This window comes from Heliconius melpomene, chromosome 8 (assembly GCF_056956725.1).
Source record: "Heliconius melpomene rosina isolate 202511_hmr_F chromosome 8, ASM5695672v1, whole genome shotgun sequence".
In the NCBI taxonomy this organism is placed as follows: Eukaryota; Metazoa; Arthropoda; class Insecta; order Lepidoptera; family Nymphalidae; genus Heliconius; species Heliconius melpomene.
In genome coordinates, this window is record NC_140396.1 from 3650100 (window position 1) to 3672800 (window position 22701).

The 22701-nt window shown below is 35.0% G+C and overlaps 2 protein-coding genes across 4 annotated transcripts in view; both read left to right on the forward strand.

Moving 5' to 3' along the window:
• Positions 1–16165, forward strand: part of LOC146536702 (B-cell receptor CD22-like) — a 107318-nt gene extending 91153 nt beyond the window's left edge. For all 3 annotated transcript variants that reach the window (XM_085189357.1, XM_085189356.1, XM_085189358.1), the window contains 14 exons: positions 7318–7537; positions 7768–7894; positions 8584–8780; positions 8945–9055; positions 9209–9409; positions 10128–10291; positions 10783–10936; positions 12190–12320; positions 12551–12710; positions 13158–13496; positions 13743–13867; positions 14267–14417; positions 15013–15189; positions 15568–16165. In XM_085189357.1, coding sequence (XP_085045483.1) covers positions 7450–7537; positions 7768–7894; positions 8584–8780; positions 8945–9055; positions 9209–9409; positions 10128–10291; positions 10783–10936; positions 12190–12320; positions 12551–12710; positions 13158–13496; positions 13743–13867; positions 14267–14417; positions 15013–15189; positions 15568–15734 — 2292 coding nt within the window. In that variant the 5' untranslated portion in view covers positions 7318–7449 and the 3' untranslated portion in view covers positions 15735–16165. The remainder of the gene's footprint in view (positions 1–7317; positions 7538–7767; positions 7895–8583; positions 8781–8944; positions 9056–9208; positions 9410–10127; positions 10292–10782; positions 10937–12189; positions 12321–12550; positions 12711–13157; positions 13497–13742; positions 13868–14266; positions 14418–15012; positions 15190–15567) is intronic.
• Positions 16166–17364: 1199 nt separating this feature from the next.
• LOC146536703 (venom protease-like) lies at positions 17365–22520 on the forward strand. The gene is made up of 6 exons (XM_085189364.1): positions 17365–17532; positions 17867–18021; positions 20504–20729; positions 20874–21055; positions 21217–21325; positions 21825–22520. The coding sequence occupies exons 1-6, from the start codon at positions 17460–17462 to the stop codon at positions 22214–22216; spliced, it is 1137 nt and encodes a 378-aa protein (XP_085045490.1). The 5' UTR covers positions 17365–17459; the 3' UTR covers positions 22217–22520.
• The last annotated feature ends 181 nt before the right edge of the window (positions 22521–22701 follow it).

Consider the following 22701-nt stretch of genomic DNA (forward strand, 5'->3'; position numbering starts at 1 on the left):
GAGCCAATTAAGCTGAGCTCGAAATTGGGAAACGTGATCATACTTACGAAGACCGTAAATGAAGCGTATGGCGAGATTTTGAAGGCGCTCTAGCTTATTGAGTAGCTCCTCGGTCACATCCAAATAGCAGACGTCAGCGTAGTCAAGAATTGGCAGTAGAAGGGATTGCGCAAGCATAATTTTTGTTTTATGAGGGAGGAAATATTGGAGACGCTTCAGAGAATGATAAGAGAAGTGCATACGTTTACTAAGATCATTAATATGTGATGCCCAAGTCAAGTTGCTGTCGAAGGTTAGACCCAGATTTCTCACTTTGTCGTAATATGGAATTCGAAATCCAGAGTAGAGTATCTTAGGCACTGAGGTCCAATTGATTTTACTACCAAGTCTGCTACTGCTTATTATAATTGCTTGCGATTTTTTTGGGTTAACTGATAGGCCAAAAGATTCAGCCCAGTCTTGAATCGCAGCAAGATCTTCATTTAAGAGCGCGATGGTCTCAGGCAATTCATGTAAGTAGCCATGTCGATACAACTGCAAATCATCGGCATACAGGTGGTAAGGAGAAGAAATTACTTTTGAAATATTGTTAATAAAAACCGAAAATAGAAGAGGAGAAAGAACGCCGCCTTGAGGAACACCAGCAGTGAGGTCAAGCCAAGACGATGTATTGTCATTGGCTTTCACACATTGTCGGCGACCGAAGAGATAAGAGTGAAACCAGTTTAAAACTGTGGAAGGAATGTTAACTGCACGAAGAGTAGCAAGAAGTATGTCAAAGTCAACAGAGCTAAAAGCATTGCTGAAATCCAGTAATACCATTGCAGTGATCTTGGTGTTATCCAAGGCACACCGAATGTCCTCCGAGATATTCAGCAGTGCGCTAACTGTGCTGTGAAAGGGACGGAACCCGGATTGGTAAGGACATAGAAGATTGTTTGAGGAGAGAAAAGAGTACAGTTGATTATGAACGATGGTTTCAAGGACTTGATAGGATAGGTAAAATGGATATAGGACGATAGTCAGTGATAGCGGAAGGGTTCGAGGTTTTGGGTAACGGAATGACATAAGCATTCTTCCACTGTGATGGAAAGACATTACATGTCAGCGAGAAATTTATAATGTGGGTGACCACTGGTGCAATGACATCCAACACGGGAAGAATCATCTCAAGACTGAGATTGTCACTTTTTACTGAGTTGACTGAATCTTTAGACTTTATCTTTAGTTTCCAATTTCTTTATTAATATTTCCATTTCAAGCGGGCGTAGCCGCGCGCGGGTCCACTAGTAAATAATATAATAAAATATTTTATAAAGTAGTAGTATAAAGACCATCGCGGCACAGCGGCACGTCGTATCTATAAACGCGGGTTCCGTTCTCACTCGAGTTAATAAATCATTTTCTCTCTCTGGTAATAAGTTAATCTGCAGCCTTAAGTTCCTTCGTTCAACACGCAATGCCTCGAAATTTACGACTTTTAAAAGAAAAAAAATCATATTATAATATTTATTATTATGAAATGAATAGAAAATATAATAGAAATATATTTATTATATGTATAAAAGATATATGTATTTTATATTGTTAGAAGTAAAGTGAGTCTATTTCAAAAAGTACCTATTCTAGTTATTTTCAAAGCAGTAACAATAATTCATGCTTTTATAGTATAAATTTCTACTTTCGTATAAAATTTATACGAATTTATTTTACCTTACAAAGTTATAAATGTGCGGTGCTCGCGAAAACAAGAACAAGAACAAGTAAAACATGTAAGTAGGTACTTATTATATTACAGTACCAGCTTCACGCTGTATTTCCCATATAGCAGGGTAGTCAGAGAGAACCTAGTGTTAGGACACTCCGTTTCTCATTTTCCGCGGTATTCTGGAGGCATTACGTGTTGATTGGCGGAACTCAACGCCGCGCTTTGCCTCGAAATGGAATGGAAATATAACATTAAATAACTATTTCATATCCTCGAATGGGAATCGAATCCACAACCAGTCGGTTTTACAGTCACACTTTGTCCTGCCCCACGACTGGCCTCGAACCTCTGAATCTACTACATATTAACTTTTATACCGCTAGCCGTTATATTTAAAATTGATTACTCCATCGAAAGAACATGACGTTCCACATAGACAGCTTTACAAACAAATTCTTTCCTAATGCATTATGAAACGGACCTTTGTAGCATCAACGTTTTAGGATATTTTCTCTTATTTGGGCAGACACGCTGTAAACATCCACGGTGGTCGTTCAGTGCTTTCTTTAGAAAAATAATTATAACTCCATCTATATGAACTTCTACTATCACTTTCCATATAATATCTGCTTTTAAGGTCTTAACTTAATTTGTAAGATATTTCTTATTTTATGGGACGTTGCGTATTAACTGCGGAAATTAACGCCGCAATTTGTCTTGTAGAGTGAGAAAATATAATTTATTCTTCCGAGCATGAATTGAACCCAAAACCATCGCGCTTACTTATTATTTTAATGTATTGATTAGATCATATTTATTTTTAACACCGATCTTTTGGAATCCAATATAAAACGACAGTCTCGAGGTAAAGTATCGACTAAACAGCAAATTTCTTTTATTGCTATTTTTAACTAATAAAGGTAGTTTTCGATTACATACACGCAAAAACAATGATTCTTTTGAAACTTTGAAAAAATCTCGTTAAAACTTCCTTCATAGTAGTTCAAAGGAGGAAAAAAATTATGATTTTTTCAGTTTCGATACTTTACCTAAAATCGAAAAGTAAATGTGTCTATTACATTATACTAGTATGCTATAAATAGATAAAAAAATTAAAAATATAAATAAATAAAAAGTAAGCTATATAGTATGTAAAAATATCTTTATCCATGTTAGTCCTAAAAATACCGTACCATTGATAAATAACCCTCATTTGATGGGGCTTGATATATGGGAGCCTTATTATTCAAACTCTATCATCTATCTCTCAATGGATAGAAATAACCATCTAAAAATTCACCAAGAAAATTTTTAGTTGGGTTTCTTTTTTCTATAGGTAAGTAAGGTAAAAGGTGAAAAATTATTACTTCTTTTTACTTTATACAGCCACATAAGGTATATATTTATATTTAAGATTTTTTTATTAATACTTTGAAACTATAAAAGCGTTTATCTTCACCTTCCTTTATAAAAACAGTGTCATATGAACGTTTTTTTTAAACTTTATATATATTTGTTAATCATAACAAATAACACTGACATCCATTTTCCATATACCTCTTCCTCCTTCCATATTGTAGAAACAAACTTGAAAAACGAACCCAAAATCATTATTTAATTATTATGTTCTTTTGTATTTATTATAAATAAATTATTTCTTTAGCTATACTTTTTGCACTATTCTGTACTCTTTTAAAAAAAACATTTCTTGTTTTTTTTTTTGAAGAAATTGCTTTTAGTGATAAGGCCGCCATTGCACATCTATGTCTTTAAATTAACTGTATTTTTTATTTATTTTTTCTATCTGTGAAAAGAATAAAAATAAATCAACATATAGTAAGTACAATAATGTCGTATAATTTCAAAGAAAATACGTATATATGTAAGAAAATTCTAATGCTTTTCCTCCTTCACTACAAGGCTCATTTACAAACCTACGAGTGTAAGCAACAAGTACGTCGCCAGACTTCATTGAAGGCTGAAAGGCGGCTGCTAAATAATTCTTAAAGAGTGCAAAAACATTTCTTTGACGAGTATTTACCGAGTTTTCTAAACATTAACGATTTTTTGATTAAGCAGGGAAACTAAGAAAGAGAAGACAGAGATATACAATTAAAGATATATAGATAAATAATATAACTAACACATTTAATTTTTTTCTTACAAAATAACAATTATGTCCCAAACAAACCTTGACATCGAGACGGAACCAATTATTTGACTGACCAAAAAAATACCGATCTAAAAGTTACGTGATTCGACGTGGTATTTCCACTTATATATTGCATAAATGTATAAGAAATGATAATATGCCGTATGCCTTCGCAATAAAATACATTTTACGACCCGCACTCGAAAGGCTAGAGGTCGCATATTTTAATAAATATTGTTTTAATGAAACTAACGAAATAGGTACTTGTGGTTGACGCTTATAAATGTTTATAATAAATATATTTAGATATACTTTTCTAAATATTATATAAGGCCTAAGCGTGTGAATGTAAGCGCGACAGGTTGTGTGTTCGATTCCCGCTTGAAGAAATGGAATTATTAATATTTTCATTTTTTCGCTCTAGTGTTGGAACAAAAGCGCGGCGTTGTGTTCCGCCATTCATCACGCAGTGTCTCTTGATTAGATTTCGGCGGAAAGTTAGCGGAGTGTCTTAACACTAGGCTCCCTCTGTTTACCCTGCTGATATAGGGTAAAGGTGATTTTTTTTATATTTTATGATCTTTACAACGAGTGAAGCAATTCAAGGAGATGATTTTCATAACTGCTTAGAAATTCCGACAGAATTTAGTGCTTTTAGAACAAGTTTATATACTTGTACTATTCCAAGTGTTAAAATAACACTTTAAATTTAGTAAAACGAAGAAGCTTTGTAGCCTTCTTGACATATTTAGGATGTAAATTATGTCTATATACATAGGAGTTATTTGTTCTAGTATATTTTTTTATATAATTAGTAGAGTTTTAATGTTAAAGTGTTTTCAAATCGTTAATTTCTTTTAAATATTGCATATATTTAACGACTATCTCATCATTCTAGCAAAATATGTCCAAAATTATCCAAGCATATTCTAGCAAAAATTATCCAAAGTCAATTTTTTTTTATTCATAAAGGGGATTGTAGAGTGTAGGTGTGAAATATATAGTGGCTATACGAAGATTTAATTAACATCAATAGAACCAAATCATAAATTATAAGTAACGTATATACATACATATGTATACTATATTAAGTTCTTGATATTTTTAGGGTTCCGTAGCTCGAAAGGAGACGGAATCTTAATAGGATATTTTTTTTGTCCGTCTGTCACGGGAATTTATCTCGAGACCGATCTAAAAAAATGTTTACGTCTACGGTCCCTTGGAGCACAGAAAATAATCAAGGTCTTAGAAGTTTGACGTAAGTCAACGCAATCAAAAGAGACAAGAGCTTAATACGTCGTTTTTGATGCATTTTGTATGAAATTCATCCCGTTATCAAAACCTATAGAGAACTGTTATCAAATTTAACAAAAAGTGAGGGAAATAATCTAAAAAGTGAAAATTTCATGGAAAATTATCATTCCTTTTGTTCCAGTTTAGTTCCTTTCATACAAACTAACTTACTTAAACTTGTCGACTTTTGTAAATTGTATCTACTTCCAATTAAAATACAATTCTTTGATTGGTACGGAATCCTCGATATGCGAGTCCAACTCACATTTGACCGGATTTTTTTTATGGTTATTGTAAAACATGAGCACTATTATATTTGATATAATATGACAAAATATATATTGTCCATTATTATTTGCAACTTATTTGTAACAATTCGAGAAATTTCTATGAAAAGTAATGGCTTTTCGTACATTTTTTGTACCTACCTTACATATTATATGTTAGATGGACATATATCATAGTAAATGATATATTCTTTTAACATAGTCATATTCAATATCAGTAGTCCATCGACAACCAACCAAACTAACAACACGTCAACAACATACAAGGCAAGCAACTAATGTACGCCAATTAAAAACTTGTTTATAGTAACCCCCAGTTCTGACCCGAGTGAAAGGTTACACAAAGGTTATCTCAACATGCAATGTCTTGAAAGTAGACAGCGGAGTGTCCTGATACTAGGTCTTTTCTACCTATAAAGCGTGAAGCTATTTTTTGGTAATATATGGTACACCATAAGTAGATATGTATCGTAATTCTGACAGCTTATAGCTTTTTTATCGTAATCAGGCATAAATGATAAGATTACAGAGATCATTTTCAGGGTTCCGTATTTCAAACTAAAAATGGAACCTTTACAGGATCACTTCTCGTCTCAGATTCTCATGGACGTATTAAATTGAAATTAATATCCAATATCTATCTAAACTTATATTTGTAATTAATTTTATAAAAAATGCATTATCTCCGTAAACTTATAGTATAGCTGATAGTAAACAAATACTTTTAAAACATTTAAGTACAACTTCTCAAGAAAATATCTTTTAAGCTGTCTCGTGTACGTACGCCTTTGAAAGACTATAGTTATTGTTGTTCTTTGTTTATGGTATTTCTAGCGTGCCATTTGAGCACTAATCACTTCGCCCGTGTCACCTTATACGGAGAAAACATAAAAGATTCTCTTTACCGTACGGCAAAAAGAAATAATGTTACATGACAGGAGAATGCATGTTAAAGAGAGATCTATCTAATACTACTTTAAAAAAAAATTTAAATCAGCTTCATGCTGTATCCCGCACACAGCACGATAGGCAGAGGGAATCTAGTGCTAAGACACTCCGTTCCCCACTTTTTGCCGAATTCTGGAGGCATTGCGTGTTGAGTGGCAGAACTCAACGCCGCGCTTTGCCTCGACACCAGATCGAATAAATGGAAATATAAACGTAAATAAATATATCACTTCCTCGAGTTGGGATCGAACTCACAACCGTCGCATTGCAGTCACGACGGCCGCTACTACCTTTACCTATAATATAAAAAAAAAACTATATTTACTTTATATATACCTATACAGAACCTACAATATACCTTTTCAATATTATGAAAGGAACTTTCATCTCGACAGAAAACAATAACATTATAACTTGTATTTAATCAAATTTATAATCTTATAAGTGTACAATTTTAAGCAATGCTTCACAAACAATGGAATCGTGACTCTTGTTTACGATTCAAATTGCATCATTGCCTTTTAAATTGTTATCTTAAAAATAAAACGAACTAGTATTGGTTTCCAAGTTGCGAAAATTAAAATTATGTTATTTAATAATTATAGATACTTATATATTAGAATACGTATAAAATAAACGAGAACTTCTAAGTAAATTGCTCGTTCTATGTCAGCTGATTATAATAATTTCAACATTTTCTTTGTACAGATGATTATATCACGCCGCGAGAGGATATCTCTATGTGATGTTACAATATATCTATTATTTCTCTGCTTGGACGCCATAGTGAAGAAAATGAAAATAAGTATTTAATTTCCTCGAGTGGGAATCGAACCCACAACCTGTCGCGTTTACAATTACACGCTTGTGCCCTTGACCACGACTAGCCACCATTTGAAATATTAATTTATTTTATTTTCTCGTTACAGAAAACGTTTACGAGAAACAACGCTGTCGAACATTAAAACTGAAATGTGATATTAACAAGCCCATATATAGAAATATTCGTATGTAAAATGAATATTTCTGTGACCCATTGAGCGAAATGCGCTGGAGCATGGATGGACCATAGAATGCGCGTCTTGTCGGCGCTGATACTCTTCATAATCACCTCATCACCTATTTTGTCATTTATACCTGAAACTGATGGTATGGATAAATAATTTACAAAATATTCTTAATTAAATAAACATTTATAATATAATAATATAGAATTGTAGCTTTAAAAAAAGCATATTTTTTAGTGACTATTAAATACAATTACTGTCATCTCCAATCAAACTCATTAACTAAAAAACCATTTCCTTTTTAATCTGACTGTATAATATATATCGTGAACACTGAAGAGTAATTTAATATCTAGATTGTGTAATTTTCAGGACCAGTAATAGCTCAGGAAGCTTTAGAAGGTGGTAGCACCACCTTGTTATGTGATTCCACGAGTGAGACTCCAAACGATGAACTAATGCTTTTGGTTTGGTACAAGAGTGAAATACCCATATATAGGTAACGATTTTTTATCAGCTTCACGCTATATCCCAAACACAGCACGGTAAGCAGGGAGAACCTAGTGTTAGGACACTCCGTTCCCCACTTTCCGTATTGAGTGGACTCAACGCCTTGCCTCGATACCAGAGCGAAGAAATGGAAATATAAATTTAAATAAATATTTCATCTGCTCGAGTGGGGATCGAACCCACAACCAGTCGGTTTTACAGTCAAACTTTGGGTTCCTGTCGCGACTGGCATATAAAAATGTAATTTTGAAAATTTTGTAAGGGCACCCATATACCGTACGTTATTCAATATTCCTTTCTGGCAATTTTATAAATATAAGCAAAAGTACCGAAACATAGCAATACTAATTTTTATTTGTTAGTTGGTCTTGGTTGTCATTTGTCAACTAAATTGAAAACATCAAAACAAACAATAATTTTTGAACATATAAACAAGTAATAAATAATATCTAACTTATATATCATAACTTACTTAACTTAATCAGTTTGTTGCCGGCTCTTCTCAGCAGAACTGCCTTCCGAACCGGTGCGGTGGTAGCTTTTTGTTCATATGTTCATTCGACGATTCAAAAGTGCTTATAATAATTGCCTATTTGAATAAAGAATATTTTGATTTTGAATTTGAATTTAACTTTTTAGTTTACCGTAAGCCTAAATTTAATAATCCTCCTTTTTCAGTTATGACGCACGTATTGTCAGCGAATGGTCAAGTATATCTTACAACACCAGCGGCAGAATTAAGGCTGAACTGCAAAATCAGCCAACAATTCTCGAAATTACTGACTTGAGGGGCGACGATGAAGCACTGTACCATTGCCGTGTGGACTTCCTCCTCGCTCCCACAAGAAATATAGGCATTAATTTAACAATCATAAGTAAGTTTAAATATAGGTAAAAAAAACTTTTTTTTTGTAGTAAACAATATGAAGTTAAATAATTATTACTTTTTTCACTTTAAATTTCCTTTAAACAATATTTGATTTTTAACACATTCCACACCTTAAATAGGTTACACTAAATAATAAAAATCATTTTCCAGTTCTACCAAGCCAACCATTTTTCCTGGATGAAGTTGGTAACAAAGTGGAGAGCAAAATAGGCCCCTACCACGAAGGGGACACATTGGTACTTAGCTGCCTTGTTATTGGGGGTAATGCTATTATAGTATAATAAAATTAGCTTGAAACACATTTTAACTCATTTGATGCAATAATGACATAATTTACGCTGAGTTCCACCACACCATATTTCAATGTTTCTAAAATGGATAACACAGTGTCTTAAAACTAGTTGTTTATTTCAGGTAGACCACCTCCTCGTATAAGCTGGTATTCTGGCAATGAATTGGTAGATGCCTCAGATGGTGCTAGCGATATACCAGGGGTCAGAGAGAATGAGTTATACTTGCCGTTAACAAGGGATAATGCAGAATCGTTATCTTGCAGGGCAAGTAACACTCATCTCACTCCACCAGTTGTATCTTCTTTACAAATTGAACTTTACTGTAAGTTTTATTTGAAATTTTAATCAAGTAACGCAAATTTGATTTGCCAATTTTTTACTACAGTTATTGACTTTTTTTTTTTTTTAAAAATCAAACCTATTGTCATGGTATCATTAATGAACTCTAAATAAAAATAAAGCATTTGTAAATACTTTAAGAATCTAAGTCACTTACAAGCACTTTTGACAATCAAGTTAAGAAATGTTAACTTTAAATATTTGTGTTCGAGCCAGAAGAAAAAATATATTTACAAATATTTCTTGCAGTTCTAATATGGAATAACAAATATTATAGAATGTCCTTTGTTATTTGTAACCAACATTGGTTAGTGGCTCAAATTTCTTAATCACATATATTCACTATGTAACTGGAATAATCGCATATATTCAGTATATTATTATGGTCTGTGGTCACGGGTCGACTATCTACCAGAGATGTTCGAAAGGTTTTCGGAAACTGTGGGTTTCCAAAGATCTTATAATGATGTTTTCTTAGTATTTAAGCATTATTAATAACAGTATGGTCAATGAGTTATGGCCGCCCTAAGGTGTTCGAACTTTTGCACATTGTCCACTTGGGAAGACATCAAAAATCAAATCTGCAGAGCCTTCTAAAGCTAACGTCGTGTCGCCCGACGAGTCGTGGCCCTAAAGAGCGTACTCTAATATAATATAATAAATTTAGGAACCTTAAAAAATATATTTTCTTCTAATTTTAGTACCTGCATACAATGTGACCATAAACTGGATGCGGGGCTTATTCGAGGATGCGCTAAGAGCTGGAAGGACGGCCCTTGTACAGTGTGTGGCGCTCGGCTCTTATCCTCCACCTGAGCTGTCTTGGTGGTTAGACCACCGGCATCTGACGCAACGCAGCAATCAGGTATTTTTGTATCAACTAACTTAAAACTAGAATTTTCTACATGGCGTGTTGAGTAACTCTACGCCGAATTTTGTATTTAAAGCCCCCTACACTAATTTATAATAACAAAACTAAAAGTAAGCAACCACTTATTTTTTTTATTTCATGCTGTATTCCACATATAGCGGTACCTAGTATAACAAACTCATTTCCAACTTTCCGTCCAATTTCCGAGCCGTAACTTATGATTCAATAACAATAATTGAGATCATCGTATGAGCGTGACAGTTGTAATTTCAATTCTTCGGGGGTATTACTTACTTTAATTTTCTTGAAGAGAAAGCCCGATGTTAAGCGTCTTCATGTACTCAATATAATGTCTGGACAATTATACATAAAGGTTGGAACGGAACGTATTAACATTTCCTCAGCCTATCCTGCTGTATGCGGGATGTAATGAAGTAAAAAAAAATCACAACAATGTAACTAAGAACCATGTATTAATATTACAGAGTTGGAACAATGCCACTCGTAGGGCAGAGTCGTTCCTCGAGCTGACGCCGGCGGTCAGCGACGACGGCGCCACTCTCGCCTGCGTCGCCACTAACACGGTGATGGCGCCGGGGCGGGACTCTAAAGCGGATGTTATAATTTTAAATGTTACATGTAAGCTAACGAGGCGTTTATATTGAGATGGAAATTGGTTCGAATCCCAGTTGATTTAATTTTTCTTTTAAATATTGTCTATATTTAAAAGAAATTAAAAATTCTTTGATTACCCTAATAATTTCAGTATTATTATTAAATAATTATAATTAAAGTATAGCATTGGATTTTGTCTCTCAATAAGAGTAATTTTAATACAATCAATTCCAAGTTATAAGTTACATAATTATGCTAAATTCGAGTTTTATGAAATAATAAAAATATTTTTACTTTGTGATTAGAAGTATTATATCGGCGACTTCAAACATATGCAAAAATAAATTGATACAACTTTTTTAGCTATGCTAACCGATTTAAATAATTACAAATACTAAATCTTAAGAGATACCAAAATGATGTAGTGAAAACAACATTTCATTCGGTTTAGCCGTTTTTGCATAAACAAACAGGCAAAAAAAATAAAAGAATTGTTTTGGTAATATCCGAATCATTAAGGACCCAGTAAGCTGTGAAAGGCTTGACACTTTGGCTCTGCGTAGAGACGTCTCCTCGCTGTGCGTTCTCTATCGCATTTATCATGGTGAGTGTTCTGAAGAACTGTTTGACCTGTTACCTGCCGCCGAATTTTCTAACCGCACAGCACGTCACAAACTCAAATATCATCCACACCATCTGGATGCGTGGCACTCCACTACTGTGCGGTTTCGTAGGAATTTCCTTCCACGCGCCACCGAACTGTGGAATAGCCTACCCGCGGCAGTGTTTCCAGGTCGGTACGATATGGGTACCTTCAAAAAGCGCGTCTATCTCCACCTCAAAGGCCGGCAACGCACCTGTAGCTCCTCTGGTGCTGCACGGGGTCGTGGGCGGCGGTGATCATCATCAGGTGACCCGAACGCTCGTTTGCCTTGTCCTTTTTCAATAAAAAAAAAAAAAAAAAAAAATATTACTTGGATAAATGCCCCCAATAATATATGTTCTCATACATCGTCCATATACAGACAGCGATAAGTTACAATTTATTATATGTCTAGATTTCAAAAGTAATTGCATAATATTATCTTCTTACAATTACCTATTCTACAAGACGCATTCGTATGTTAAATTATTAAAATTAAAAACAAAACAGCTTCACACTATATTAGGCACATAGCACGGTAGGCTGCAGGAACCTAGGAATCTAGTGTCCGCAGGTTCCCTCTGCATGCCCTACTATGTGCAGGATACAGTTAAAAAAAGTTATGTATTTTCAGATAGTCCAATAGTAGAGTTATCAATGATAGGAGATGGAAGACTGAACGAGTTAGCGGAGCTCGACAACCTACAGCTTGAGTGTGAGGCAAAAGCCAACCCACCGGTTGAGGAGTATAAGTGGTATTTTAATGTAAGCATACAAACTTAGTTTATACTTTTAGAGCGTAGAGAAAGCATATAAAAGATTGTGCATAGCGGGAGTCGAACTTGGTCCCGAACAATCCATATGTTCGTACGGATAAAATATGCGAAAAAAAAATCCCGAATAGGAATCGAACCCACGACCGTCGTTTTTATAGTCAAGCGCATGTGTCACAGTGCCACGACGGTCTCGTACTTAAATAATATATAAAATTTCAGGATATACAGATACGACCTAATAGCTTATGGGGCAATGATGTGTCATCTCAAACTCTGGCGGTGGAAGAGGCGACAAGGAGACATACTGGACAATACTCTTGCGCTGCCCGCAATAACGTTGGGGAAACAAAGGCGGATAACATCAATGTTACTATATTTTGTAAGTTCTTCCCTCCCGGGTTATTTGTTTTATATATGGCATCATTCATCACATCGCCCAATTTATTTAGCTTGATAAAAGGGTTTTTTACTACTTCATGTCACAGCTCGAAAGCTTGATGAAAAGCGAACCTGAGACAAAAGGAAAAAATACATGAATTAATATAATATATACAGTACCTTTATAACATATACAGTAATGTTAGTTATTAATCATACATTATATACATATATATGTATTTGAGGATTAACGGTGTGATTGTAACGCGACGGTTGTGAGTTCGATCCCCACTCGAGGGAAGAATGCCATGCCATTAAGGCAAAAAAAATTGGCAAATTGTATTGACGATATTGGGGGACGGAGTGCCTTAAAGCTAAATCCTCTTTGCGTACCTTTGCTGTGTGCGGAATGTGCGTGAAACTGATTTCATTTTTTTTTATATCACAGATCCACCAGAATGTTCGGATCACGGTATAACATTGGTCAAAGAAACATTAAAATGCAATGTCAGAGCTCTTCCAGCACCGGATACGTACTTCTGGCACATACAACCAACCGATGCAGAGATACAGCATCTAACAACTGGTTCTGCAATTCTACCATTAGCACAGATAACGGGGACTTTATCAAGATCTTTAGAAGCCAGCTGTGAAGCTGGAAATGGTATCGCGTCTCAGGACAAGCCATGCAAAAAAATGTTTACCTTTGACCAATTGAGACCACCCCAGCCTCAGCAGTGTGACCTCGCGTACGAATATGAGGAGTTTCTTATGAGATGTATACCAGGTAATTCAAAAATGCACTTTTTAAACAGTAGATGAACGATTAATGTTTCTTTTAAACTATTAAATCTATGAAAATCTAGCATTAATTTAGATAATCTCCTTGTTTCATTTATATTTCTTTATAAAAACGAATTTTTGCGCTAACACGAAAAATAATATAAATGAAAGTATTAAATTATAACTATACCATTAAAGGACATAAACTTACAAAAAGTTACTAATAATTAATTTCTTGTTATCATATCAGTGGAAAATGCAACATATTATGAAGTGTCAGTATGGAGGATGTCTGCGTCGAACGCGTCATTACTATTAGAACGGAGAGGCTCTATGGGCTATGGTATGAGCCAGGCGCTCGCCCGAGGAGAAGGGGTATTATTATATTTAAATACATTTTTATTTATATTCGTAATCACTTCAGTGATAAAAAATCCGTGACAGCATTTTAATATTACTTTAATCTATTTTACCATAACTTATATTATAAAAGTGAGGTAAGTAGAGTTTATCGTGAGCGACGCAATGACTGACTAGAAACGTGCCGGTTATGGGTTTAATTCCCTCTCAGGGGAATGAAATGCTTAATGTATTTATTTCCTCGCCCTGTAACAAGGCAAAGCAAAAGAAAATCGAGTGGAAAATGGGGAACGGAGTGTCTTTAAAGTAGGTTCTCTCTGTCTAGAACCTGCAGCATAAAGTTAAAAAAATTGAGTTTACGGTACTTTAGTAACTGCTAGCTACTTAATAAATGTAACAAATCAAATATAACAGGTGCCATGGCTAGTTCGGGGACCCTTGGGAAGTTTGAAGGTTGGTGACGAAGCAGGGGCCTCTGCATGTAATAGATACGGGTGCTCACCAGCTTTGTTACTACGACCTACGGAGAACCTGTTGCATTCCGCCTCCGTCCCTTGGTGGGAGTGTAAGTTCACATTTATTCACGCAGATGGAGTCGTCCCCATCTACGTGAACTTTACAAGAGACGGCCAAAATGCTGTGTCATTTTTCTTGACGCGACGCGTCGTCACGCTATATGAATGATGTATTTTAACTTCACGCTGTATCCTGCATGTAGCAGGACCACGGTAGGCAGAGGGAACCTTAGGAGAGAAGTGATAAAACATCCGTTCCCATTAAGACACTTCCGTTCCTCACTTTCCGCCGAATTCTGGAAGCATTGCGTGTTAAGAGGCGGAAAGCTTACCGAGAATGGAGTATCTTAACATTAATCTATTTTTGTAATTCATGAAAATAAATGTTTAATAGATAAACTCTCAATTTTTTGGTAATTATTTTTTCATTATGCCATTTTTAGTTCCTGTTGTAATATGTTCTTTTACTTATATAACTTTTAAAAAAGTTTCGATGCCAGGCGTCCCGTGACGGCCCATATTTTTTGTAATTTTGAATAATTTATTTATGTTATTTATTCTTGGTAAAAATTCTGTTGTGGGCACCAGACTATTCTCCGGTGGGCACTACCCCGCGAAACATAAAGCGAAGTCACTCTATTCCAGTTCTCCTCGACAAGGACGTGGGCATAGCAGTCGGGGCGTTTGTGCTAGTCGCGGTGTTCCTGCTATCCACTGTGCTAGCGGTGCGTCTCGCGAGGCGCGCCCGCTCTAAGCCCACTCCTGTCATCCAGGTGCTGCAGCTGGAGGATGTACAGAGAGACTACCTGGACTCTATAGGAGGTGGGTAAGGAAGGAAGGTAGTTCCTTAGAGAATTACAAATGAAATACTAGTATTACTAACATTATTTCAAATTTCATGTAAAAGTTTTGAATTTATTAGTCTGTATTTTTAAAACGCTTGAAATTTGTAATTTTAAGTAAGATTTTAATATATTTCTGTAGCACTTATTAGGATCTTACTCTTAAGATCGAATTGTGACGCTTTATAAAATTGGATTTAAGACTCAATAAACAATATATTAGTAAAAAAAATAAACCAGCCTCACGGTGTACCCCGGACACAGCAAGGTAGGCAGATGGATTCTAGTGTTAAGACACTCCGTAAAACACTGGGGGAAAAAAGTAATCCACAAGTAACACAAAAATATGAATTCACAGATCATAAAGTCCACGCGTCGTGCAGCCTCCGCTCGTGTAGCAGCGGCTACGCTGACGGCTCAGCGGAGTCTATCCCAACTGTGGACAGAAGGCGGAAGCCCCGTCTGTGGGACTGGGACCCGCCGCCCGACGTCACCCTAAACGTTCATAGAGAGAGCGCGGTGTAAAATGTATGCAGGCAGTCCTTGTTTTATCTTACATACGATTGTTTTGACACTAACAATTGAGGCCAGTGGTGGCCCAGGCGACCAGTTGTGGAACCACCAGAATTCGGTGGAAAGTGAGTGGGATTATTTGTTTCATTTATAAGAACCTACCTACAAGTTTTCCCTATGAATGTAAGGAAAAAATAATCTTACATTTAGTAACGTTTTATGTAAATATTTCCTGGTACTGAACATGACAAAACATGTAAAACCGAGGACTGCCCATATTTAGAAATCAAGCAGATACCAGATTAAGCATTTAAAAAATATATACATATAATGCATAAATTAACGCCTAATCGAATATTAAACAGATTGTTAATTTTCAAAACTAATGTATTTTTTTGTAAAATAATTAAATATGATATTAAATGATACTATGAAATGATTTACTAAACCTTTTCATTTTTTACCCCTAAGACTTATATTTGAACATATATGTAAGTGACGCGGGGGCAGAAAGTGTGACTTTAAACGCGACTGGTTCTGAGTTCGATTCTCACTCGAGGAAATGAAATATTTATTTAAATTAGAGAACCAATTTAACGTATAGCAACATGTATGCCCCTTTATAAACAAAAGTGTAAATATTGTCAAATGTATGGTAGTGTGTGTAATGGTTATCGATTCCGGTTGTTGTTGGAATGTCCTCTTGTGGTTGGAATGGCCTCTGGGACCGCTGACCCGCGGCGCCCTGCAATAGTGATGTGCATCACGCTAGCTAGTGCTGCCCGACGCCACGAGTATTCTTATATGAATATTTCGCATAATAATATATGTTGGAGAATAATGACTAAAAGTACTTTAATTGACGTTTCACATATGATTTAATGAATAGGTAGTTAAGAGACAGTATAAATAACGTGCGTCAGTGGTGCCCTTTCTGTACAACCGGTACAAACATGACATCCCAACAACTTCAGGTACAAATCTACTCTTTATCGCGGACGATACCGCCGTCTTCACTTTCGGCCGTGTTTCTGTAAACTAGCTTATCGATTACCTCCATGGACCGAAGTTGCAAATGGCTCACCAGACAATGTGGGTGTATCCATGTCTATTCGACCAAATAATCCCTGAGGCCAAACAGCCCAAATATTTAACATCTCGCAGAGAATCTCGAGCTTTAAGATTGTAAATAGACCTCACGGCTATTTTTTGAAGGACAATTATATTGAATTAATATCTGCACTACCGCATAGTAGCATTCGATAAGATATAATGCTATAAAATAACTAAAATAAACTAGTCGGGCAGTACAGATGTCCGTCATTTCTCTGACTACGAACGCGGCCGAGCTGAGTTTGTCTGCAAGTGTTTCAATGGTGGGAATTCCACTGGAGCTTAGAACCTATAGTTAAATCTTAAAACACTGTTGATTACATTACATTACAAGATATACATACTACTACTGAGATAATATTATAAATTGCTGGATTCTATCATTTTTAAAATGCTACTTATCCGACATTTTGCTTGGGTTTTTACAGAAATAAAATCCAGTAAAACGGTTAATGTTTAAGGTTATCAATAACAGAGCAGTTGATATAAGACTATATTGTTACATATATAAATATAATTATAATAATATTTATCGATAATAAATCTTTATTAGTTTATTAAAAAGCTTCTCGAGACAAGTACAGCGTAAATGTGAAATTACTTTCAAAATAATATTAAACAAATATGTTAATGTTAAAAATTTCGTTATTTATCAGCACATTGGTTTTATACAGTTTTGATAATACACATTGCAAGAGTAAGTACTTATTATATGCCTTATTTATTTAGGTAAGTAGCGCAATAAAAGTATACATATAAGTAAAAAAATATATTAGCTTTACGCTGTATCTTGCACACAGCAGGGTAGGCAAAGGGTTAAGAAATTAAGGTATTGCGTGATGAGAAGCGGAACTCAACCCCGCGCTTTGCCTCGACACCAGAGCGAAGAAATGAAAATATAAATAAATATTTCACTTCCTCAAATGGGAATCGAACCTACAACCAGTCACTTTTACAGTCACACTTTTTAATATACTTTTACGTTTATTTATAAAAAGTATATTTTAATATATATATATATATATATACAGAAATATGCAGCGTCCAAGAGGATTGTATGACTATTCCGTTATGTCCGGGAGCACTAAGGCTAGCCGCGTATCGGAGACAGAATCCAACAATAACTAAACAATTCGTACGCTCGATTTGTGGGGTAACAAAGATTGGCGAGCGTAATGTACCAAAGGTAAGTACACACTGTACTGTACTTAGTGCCTACCGAGAAGCTGCTTTTTACTTGTGACAAAGAAGAAAATATATATATATGTAGGAGATTGCTCGCAAATGATTCTTATTGGACCTGTGGGCTCCATTGTAGGTTAATGCAGCAGATTCGTGACACTCGTCACTAGTCCTTCCTTTCTCCAAAACATCAGAAGACTAAATCATTCCACGATCGTCGACTTCCTCCTTATTTTTAAAATCGAACTTCACCATCACACGTCACGACTCTACTCAAGGCATAAGCCTCCGCGTTATTGGTCAAATTACCTCACTGGTCTAATAAAAGTCAAGTTGGAGTCTAACAAACATAAGTCAGCCAATCGTAATTCTACAATAATCAACAATTACTTAGTGTCTTTTCGATCATTTCCTCCAAAGCTATACAAATATGTTGACACATTGTCTTTTTACATGAACACAGCCAGTCATATTATAAACAGTTGCTACAGATAACAATATTAAAGCTAATCATTAAACATCTAAGATAATATAATATCTGTTCTAATCTCTTCCTTCTACATATACAGGGTGTCCCAGGAGCCAACGATAAAACGAAACCAGGTGATAGACCAAGTCGTGACAGTTATGAGAAAAATATAAAAAAAAATCTTTGTCATGTATTTTTCATATTATATTGATTTTAAAAAATATCACAAAAACCGACACCCTGTGATGGTTTTTCACGTCCGTGGACTACAAATATTACTCTTTCTTCCTTTTTTTTTCTGTAATGTAATCATGATTAACCCTTCTGTGAATTACAGTTTAAGATTTAAACATACCTGCATCAGTTTTCAATAAAATGTGGTGTTTTTGCCAAACATTAAATTCAAAATATTTACTACACCCAACTTTAACCGACTGTACTATAAAAAAAATGTACTACACTGTTTTTGCAAGTAACTTTAAAAGTTGGCGCATTTAATCTGGATTCCGAAATGGTACGACACTTGCTGGATTACTTCTTTGTTGAAGAGAGAAAAATCGAAATACACGATAATCGGGATGACGTTCAGCTTTTTGGTATCTTTTCCGATACATTCTAGCTGCAGCATTTGCGTTACATAACCATTCTCCATGAATGAAATGCATATTGGCAACGTGTCAAAGACCGAGTATATGGCCTGCGAGAGCCCGGACTCGAGCACTGTTCTTATAAGTCCTGGGCCAGCCCCTAAGTCGGATAAGCGTTGCCTGGGCTAAGTATTTAGTTTAGGGAGGTGACTGGTGTGGTCTGTGATCGCAGGATACCGTCCAAACTCTTATCCGTCTTATAGAGATCGTGATCGATGCCTTCAGACTCGTGCATGACGGATCCAAGGTACCTGAACTTTTCCAACTTAGGGGATGACCCAGGACTTATAAGGACAGTGCTCGAGTCCGGGGTCTCGCAGGCGATATACTCGGTCTTTGACACATTGCCAATATGCATTTCATTCATGGAGAATGGTTATGTAACGCAAATGCTGCAGCTAGAATGTATCGGAAAAGATACCAAAAAGCTGAACGTCATCCCGATTATCGTGTATTTCGATTTTTCTCTCTTCAAAAAAGAAGTAATCCAGCAAGTGTCGTACCATTTCGGAATCCAGATTAAATGCGCCAACTTTTAAAGTTACTTGCAAAAACAGTGTAGTACATTTTTTTTATAGTACAGTCGGTTAAAGTTGGGTGTAGTAAATATTTTGAATTTAATGTTTGGCAAAAACACCACATTTTATTGAAAACTGATGCAGGTATGTTTAAATCTTAAACTGTAATTCACAGAAGGGTTAATCATGATTACATTACAGAAAAAAAAAGGAAGAAAGAGTAATATTTGTAGTCCACGGACGTGAAAAACCATCACAGGGTGTCGGTTTTTGTGATATTTTTTAAAATCAATATAATATGAAAAATACATGACAAAGATTTTTTTTTATATTTTTCTCATAACTGTCACGACTTGGTCTATCACCTGGTTTCGTTTTATCGTTGGCTCCTGGGACACCCTGTATATATACATATACATTAGATATTAAGGTTTTTTTAGCTGTACGCTGTATCATCGAGGGGGGGACGAGAGTGGTCAGAGGTCCTAACTTCGGAGGCATAGGCGTAAATATTTAATTTCTTCGAGTGGAAATCGAATCTGCTTTCGAAAGTGATGGAGAGCATTATCAATAGCCAGTTCTTGGTTTACCTGGAGAATCATCGACTGATTAATGACAGTCAATATGGCTTCCGCTATGGTCGGTCAACCGGTTGGTGATCGAAGCGAGCAGAGGGCGAAGCCCTCTTATATTCATATATTAAAACCTATGGGTATTATTAAAACATATATTAGATGACAATGTGTTTAAACCAAAAAGTAAAAATTTCAGGTCTTTATTTAAGCTTCCAAATCTATATTAATTATTTTGTAAATAAATATACATTAATTAATGGATTCTATTATTCTTAAGGTTTGTTGTTCCGATTTCGAAGTAATAAACGGATCTGATGCACCAACTTCGAGGAACCGGCAAGCTGAGGATGAGGAAATTGATTTCACGAAACATACTAACATAGAGCTATTACCAAAAGTTTGTGGCATACACATCGATGACCGCATAAAAGGAGGGCAGTTGGCAGAACTTTACGAATTTACTTGGATGGCTCTGATTTCTATTATCAATGAAGAGACTGACGGTATTGTATTTCTGCGTTCAAATCATGTCATCTAACAATAAAAGTATATTTTTAAATTTAATTATAAACATGTATATCAAATAAGTAATAAATAGTGGGTTTGGAGTTCTTTAAAAATAATTTTGTTTCTCTCTTATTTTATAGGAAGTAAGACTATTTATTTCGGCTGTGGGGGAAGTATAATTAGCTCCAAATACATACTGACGGCCGCACAGTGTGTGGATAATCGACACGTTCTGGGCGTCCGCCTTGGAGAATACGACATAAGCAGAGGTTATGATTGCCAAGGAGAATATCCAAGATTTTTTTGCGAAAACCATATACAGGTAAAAAATATCTTACCTAACGTTGTTTTATTGCTTTGTTTATTAATTTGTATTTGTACATGCTTTGTCTTAACGGTGCTCTCTGCCTACCCTGCTGTGTGCGGGATACAGCGTGAAGCAAATTTTTGATTTGTTTTATTTTATTTTTATTTTTTATCTAGGACGTTGAAATCGAGAAAAAAATTATCCATGAAAATTACCACTTGGTTTCGATACGCTCGAATAATATCGCATTGCTCAGAGTAAAGGACGAAATTAATTTCAACTTTCGTAAGTATTACATTCGTTAGTAATATACAGTTCGCGAGGCGTTCTCTGAGCTTTTAGTTTTGTGCGAGTGCAGTTTAAACCCAGCAAATGGCTTATCCCTTGCTGGGTTTCAACCAATTTATATCTTTTTTAGTTTATTTAGGTGTTCGATTATATAAAAGAAAAAATTGACACGATTACTGTACAAGGATAGAAATAGAAAAATGTCACCAAGCAGTAAAACAAAAAAAAATATTGTATTTACAACGCTATTCTTGTTTATATAATGAAAATATTTAATATTAACACAACGAATGAACGAAAACAACAGACGAGAGTGAAAATGATGAGGGTGCAAGTCCAATGTAGTACAATTGATTTTTTTAAATTTTTTTATTAATGCTTAATAATATTTTTGTCAATTTTTTTTGGTTCCTCTTTTAGAGCTCAGATAACGCGTCGTGGATTGTACATGTTACATCTAAAAAAAAATTTCAAAACTGTAAAATGTTACTTTCAGGAAATGTTGCCCCGATTTGTCTACCTGTATACAAAGGACTTATTAAATCTAAGCTTAGTGGAAAAATCGTCACGGTAGCCGGTTGGGGTGTCACGGAGACAGGCCACCTCTCATCACGTCTTTCGAAACTGTCCGTACCAGTTCTGCCAGACGCCCAATGTGATGAAAGCGACAGGAGGACGATAATTTGCGCTGGTGGCAGCGTGAAAAATACTTGTCGGGGCGACTCTGGAGGTCCCCTCATGTTAATGGATGAGTATAACTCTACGTACCGCATGATTCAATATGGCATTGTCAGTGGTCCTGAAGAGTGCTCCAATAGCCCTAAACCAGGAATATATACTGATGTTCGAAAATACATGCGGTGGATATTAGATAATATTGAAGAATAAGTTTAAAATAGTTTGAAATCACATATATAAAAATGTATATCTTTAAGTTACGACCGCTACGAAAGTGTAATATTATAATTTATGTATAATTTTATATCTAAACCATATTAATAAAGTAGTAAAAATATATCTGTAAATGTTTACATACATTATAAGATCAGCTAAACTATGAAATAAGGAAATTGTGCCTTAGCAAAAGGTTTTCAGTGTTATGGGATTTGTGCCTAATGAAATATGCTATTAGCTATTTATTTATTTAATTATTGACACATCAACAATACATGTAACTTGTAATAAAATGTAATAAAATGTAATAAAATGAAAATTCATATATTATAGGTGTGGTTCTCTTACAAATATCATATAAAATTACAGATAATCACAAAAAATCCTGATTAATTACTAATGATAATAAATAAAACAACAATTAACAATAATTTAAATTATAATTAAGTACAGTTAGACATTACAATTAAAAACAGTTA

Bases quoted from the DNA above. Each gene is read 5' to 3' on its own strand.
- LOC146536703 (XM_085189364.1), top strand. From the start codon at position 17,460: ATGTTAATGTTAAAAATTTCGTTATTTATCAGCACATTGGTTTTATAC. The intron at 20,730-20,873 runs GTATTGTATTTC...CTTATTTTATAG, and splicing joins TATCAATGAAGAGACTGACG to GAAGTAAGACTATTTATTTC. The intron at 21,326-21,824 runs GTAAGTATTACA...TGTTACTTTCAG, and splicing joins CGAAATTAATTTCAACTTTC to GAAATGTTGCCCCGATTTGT.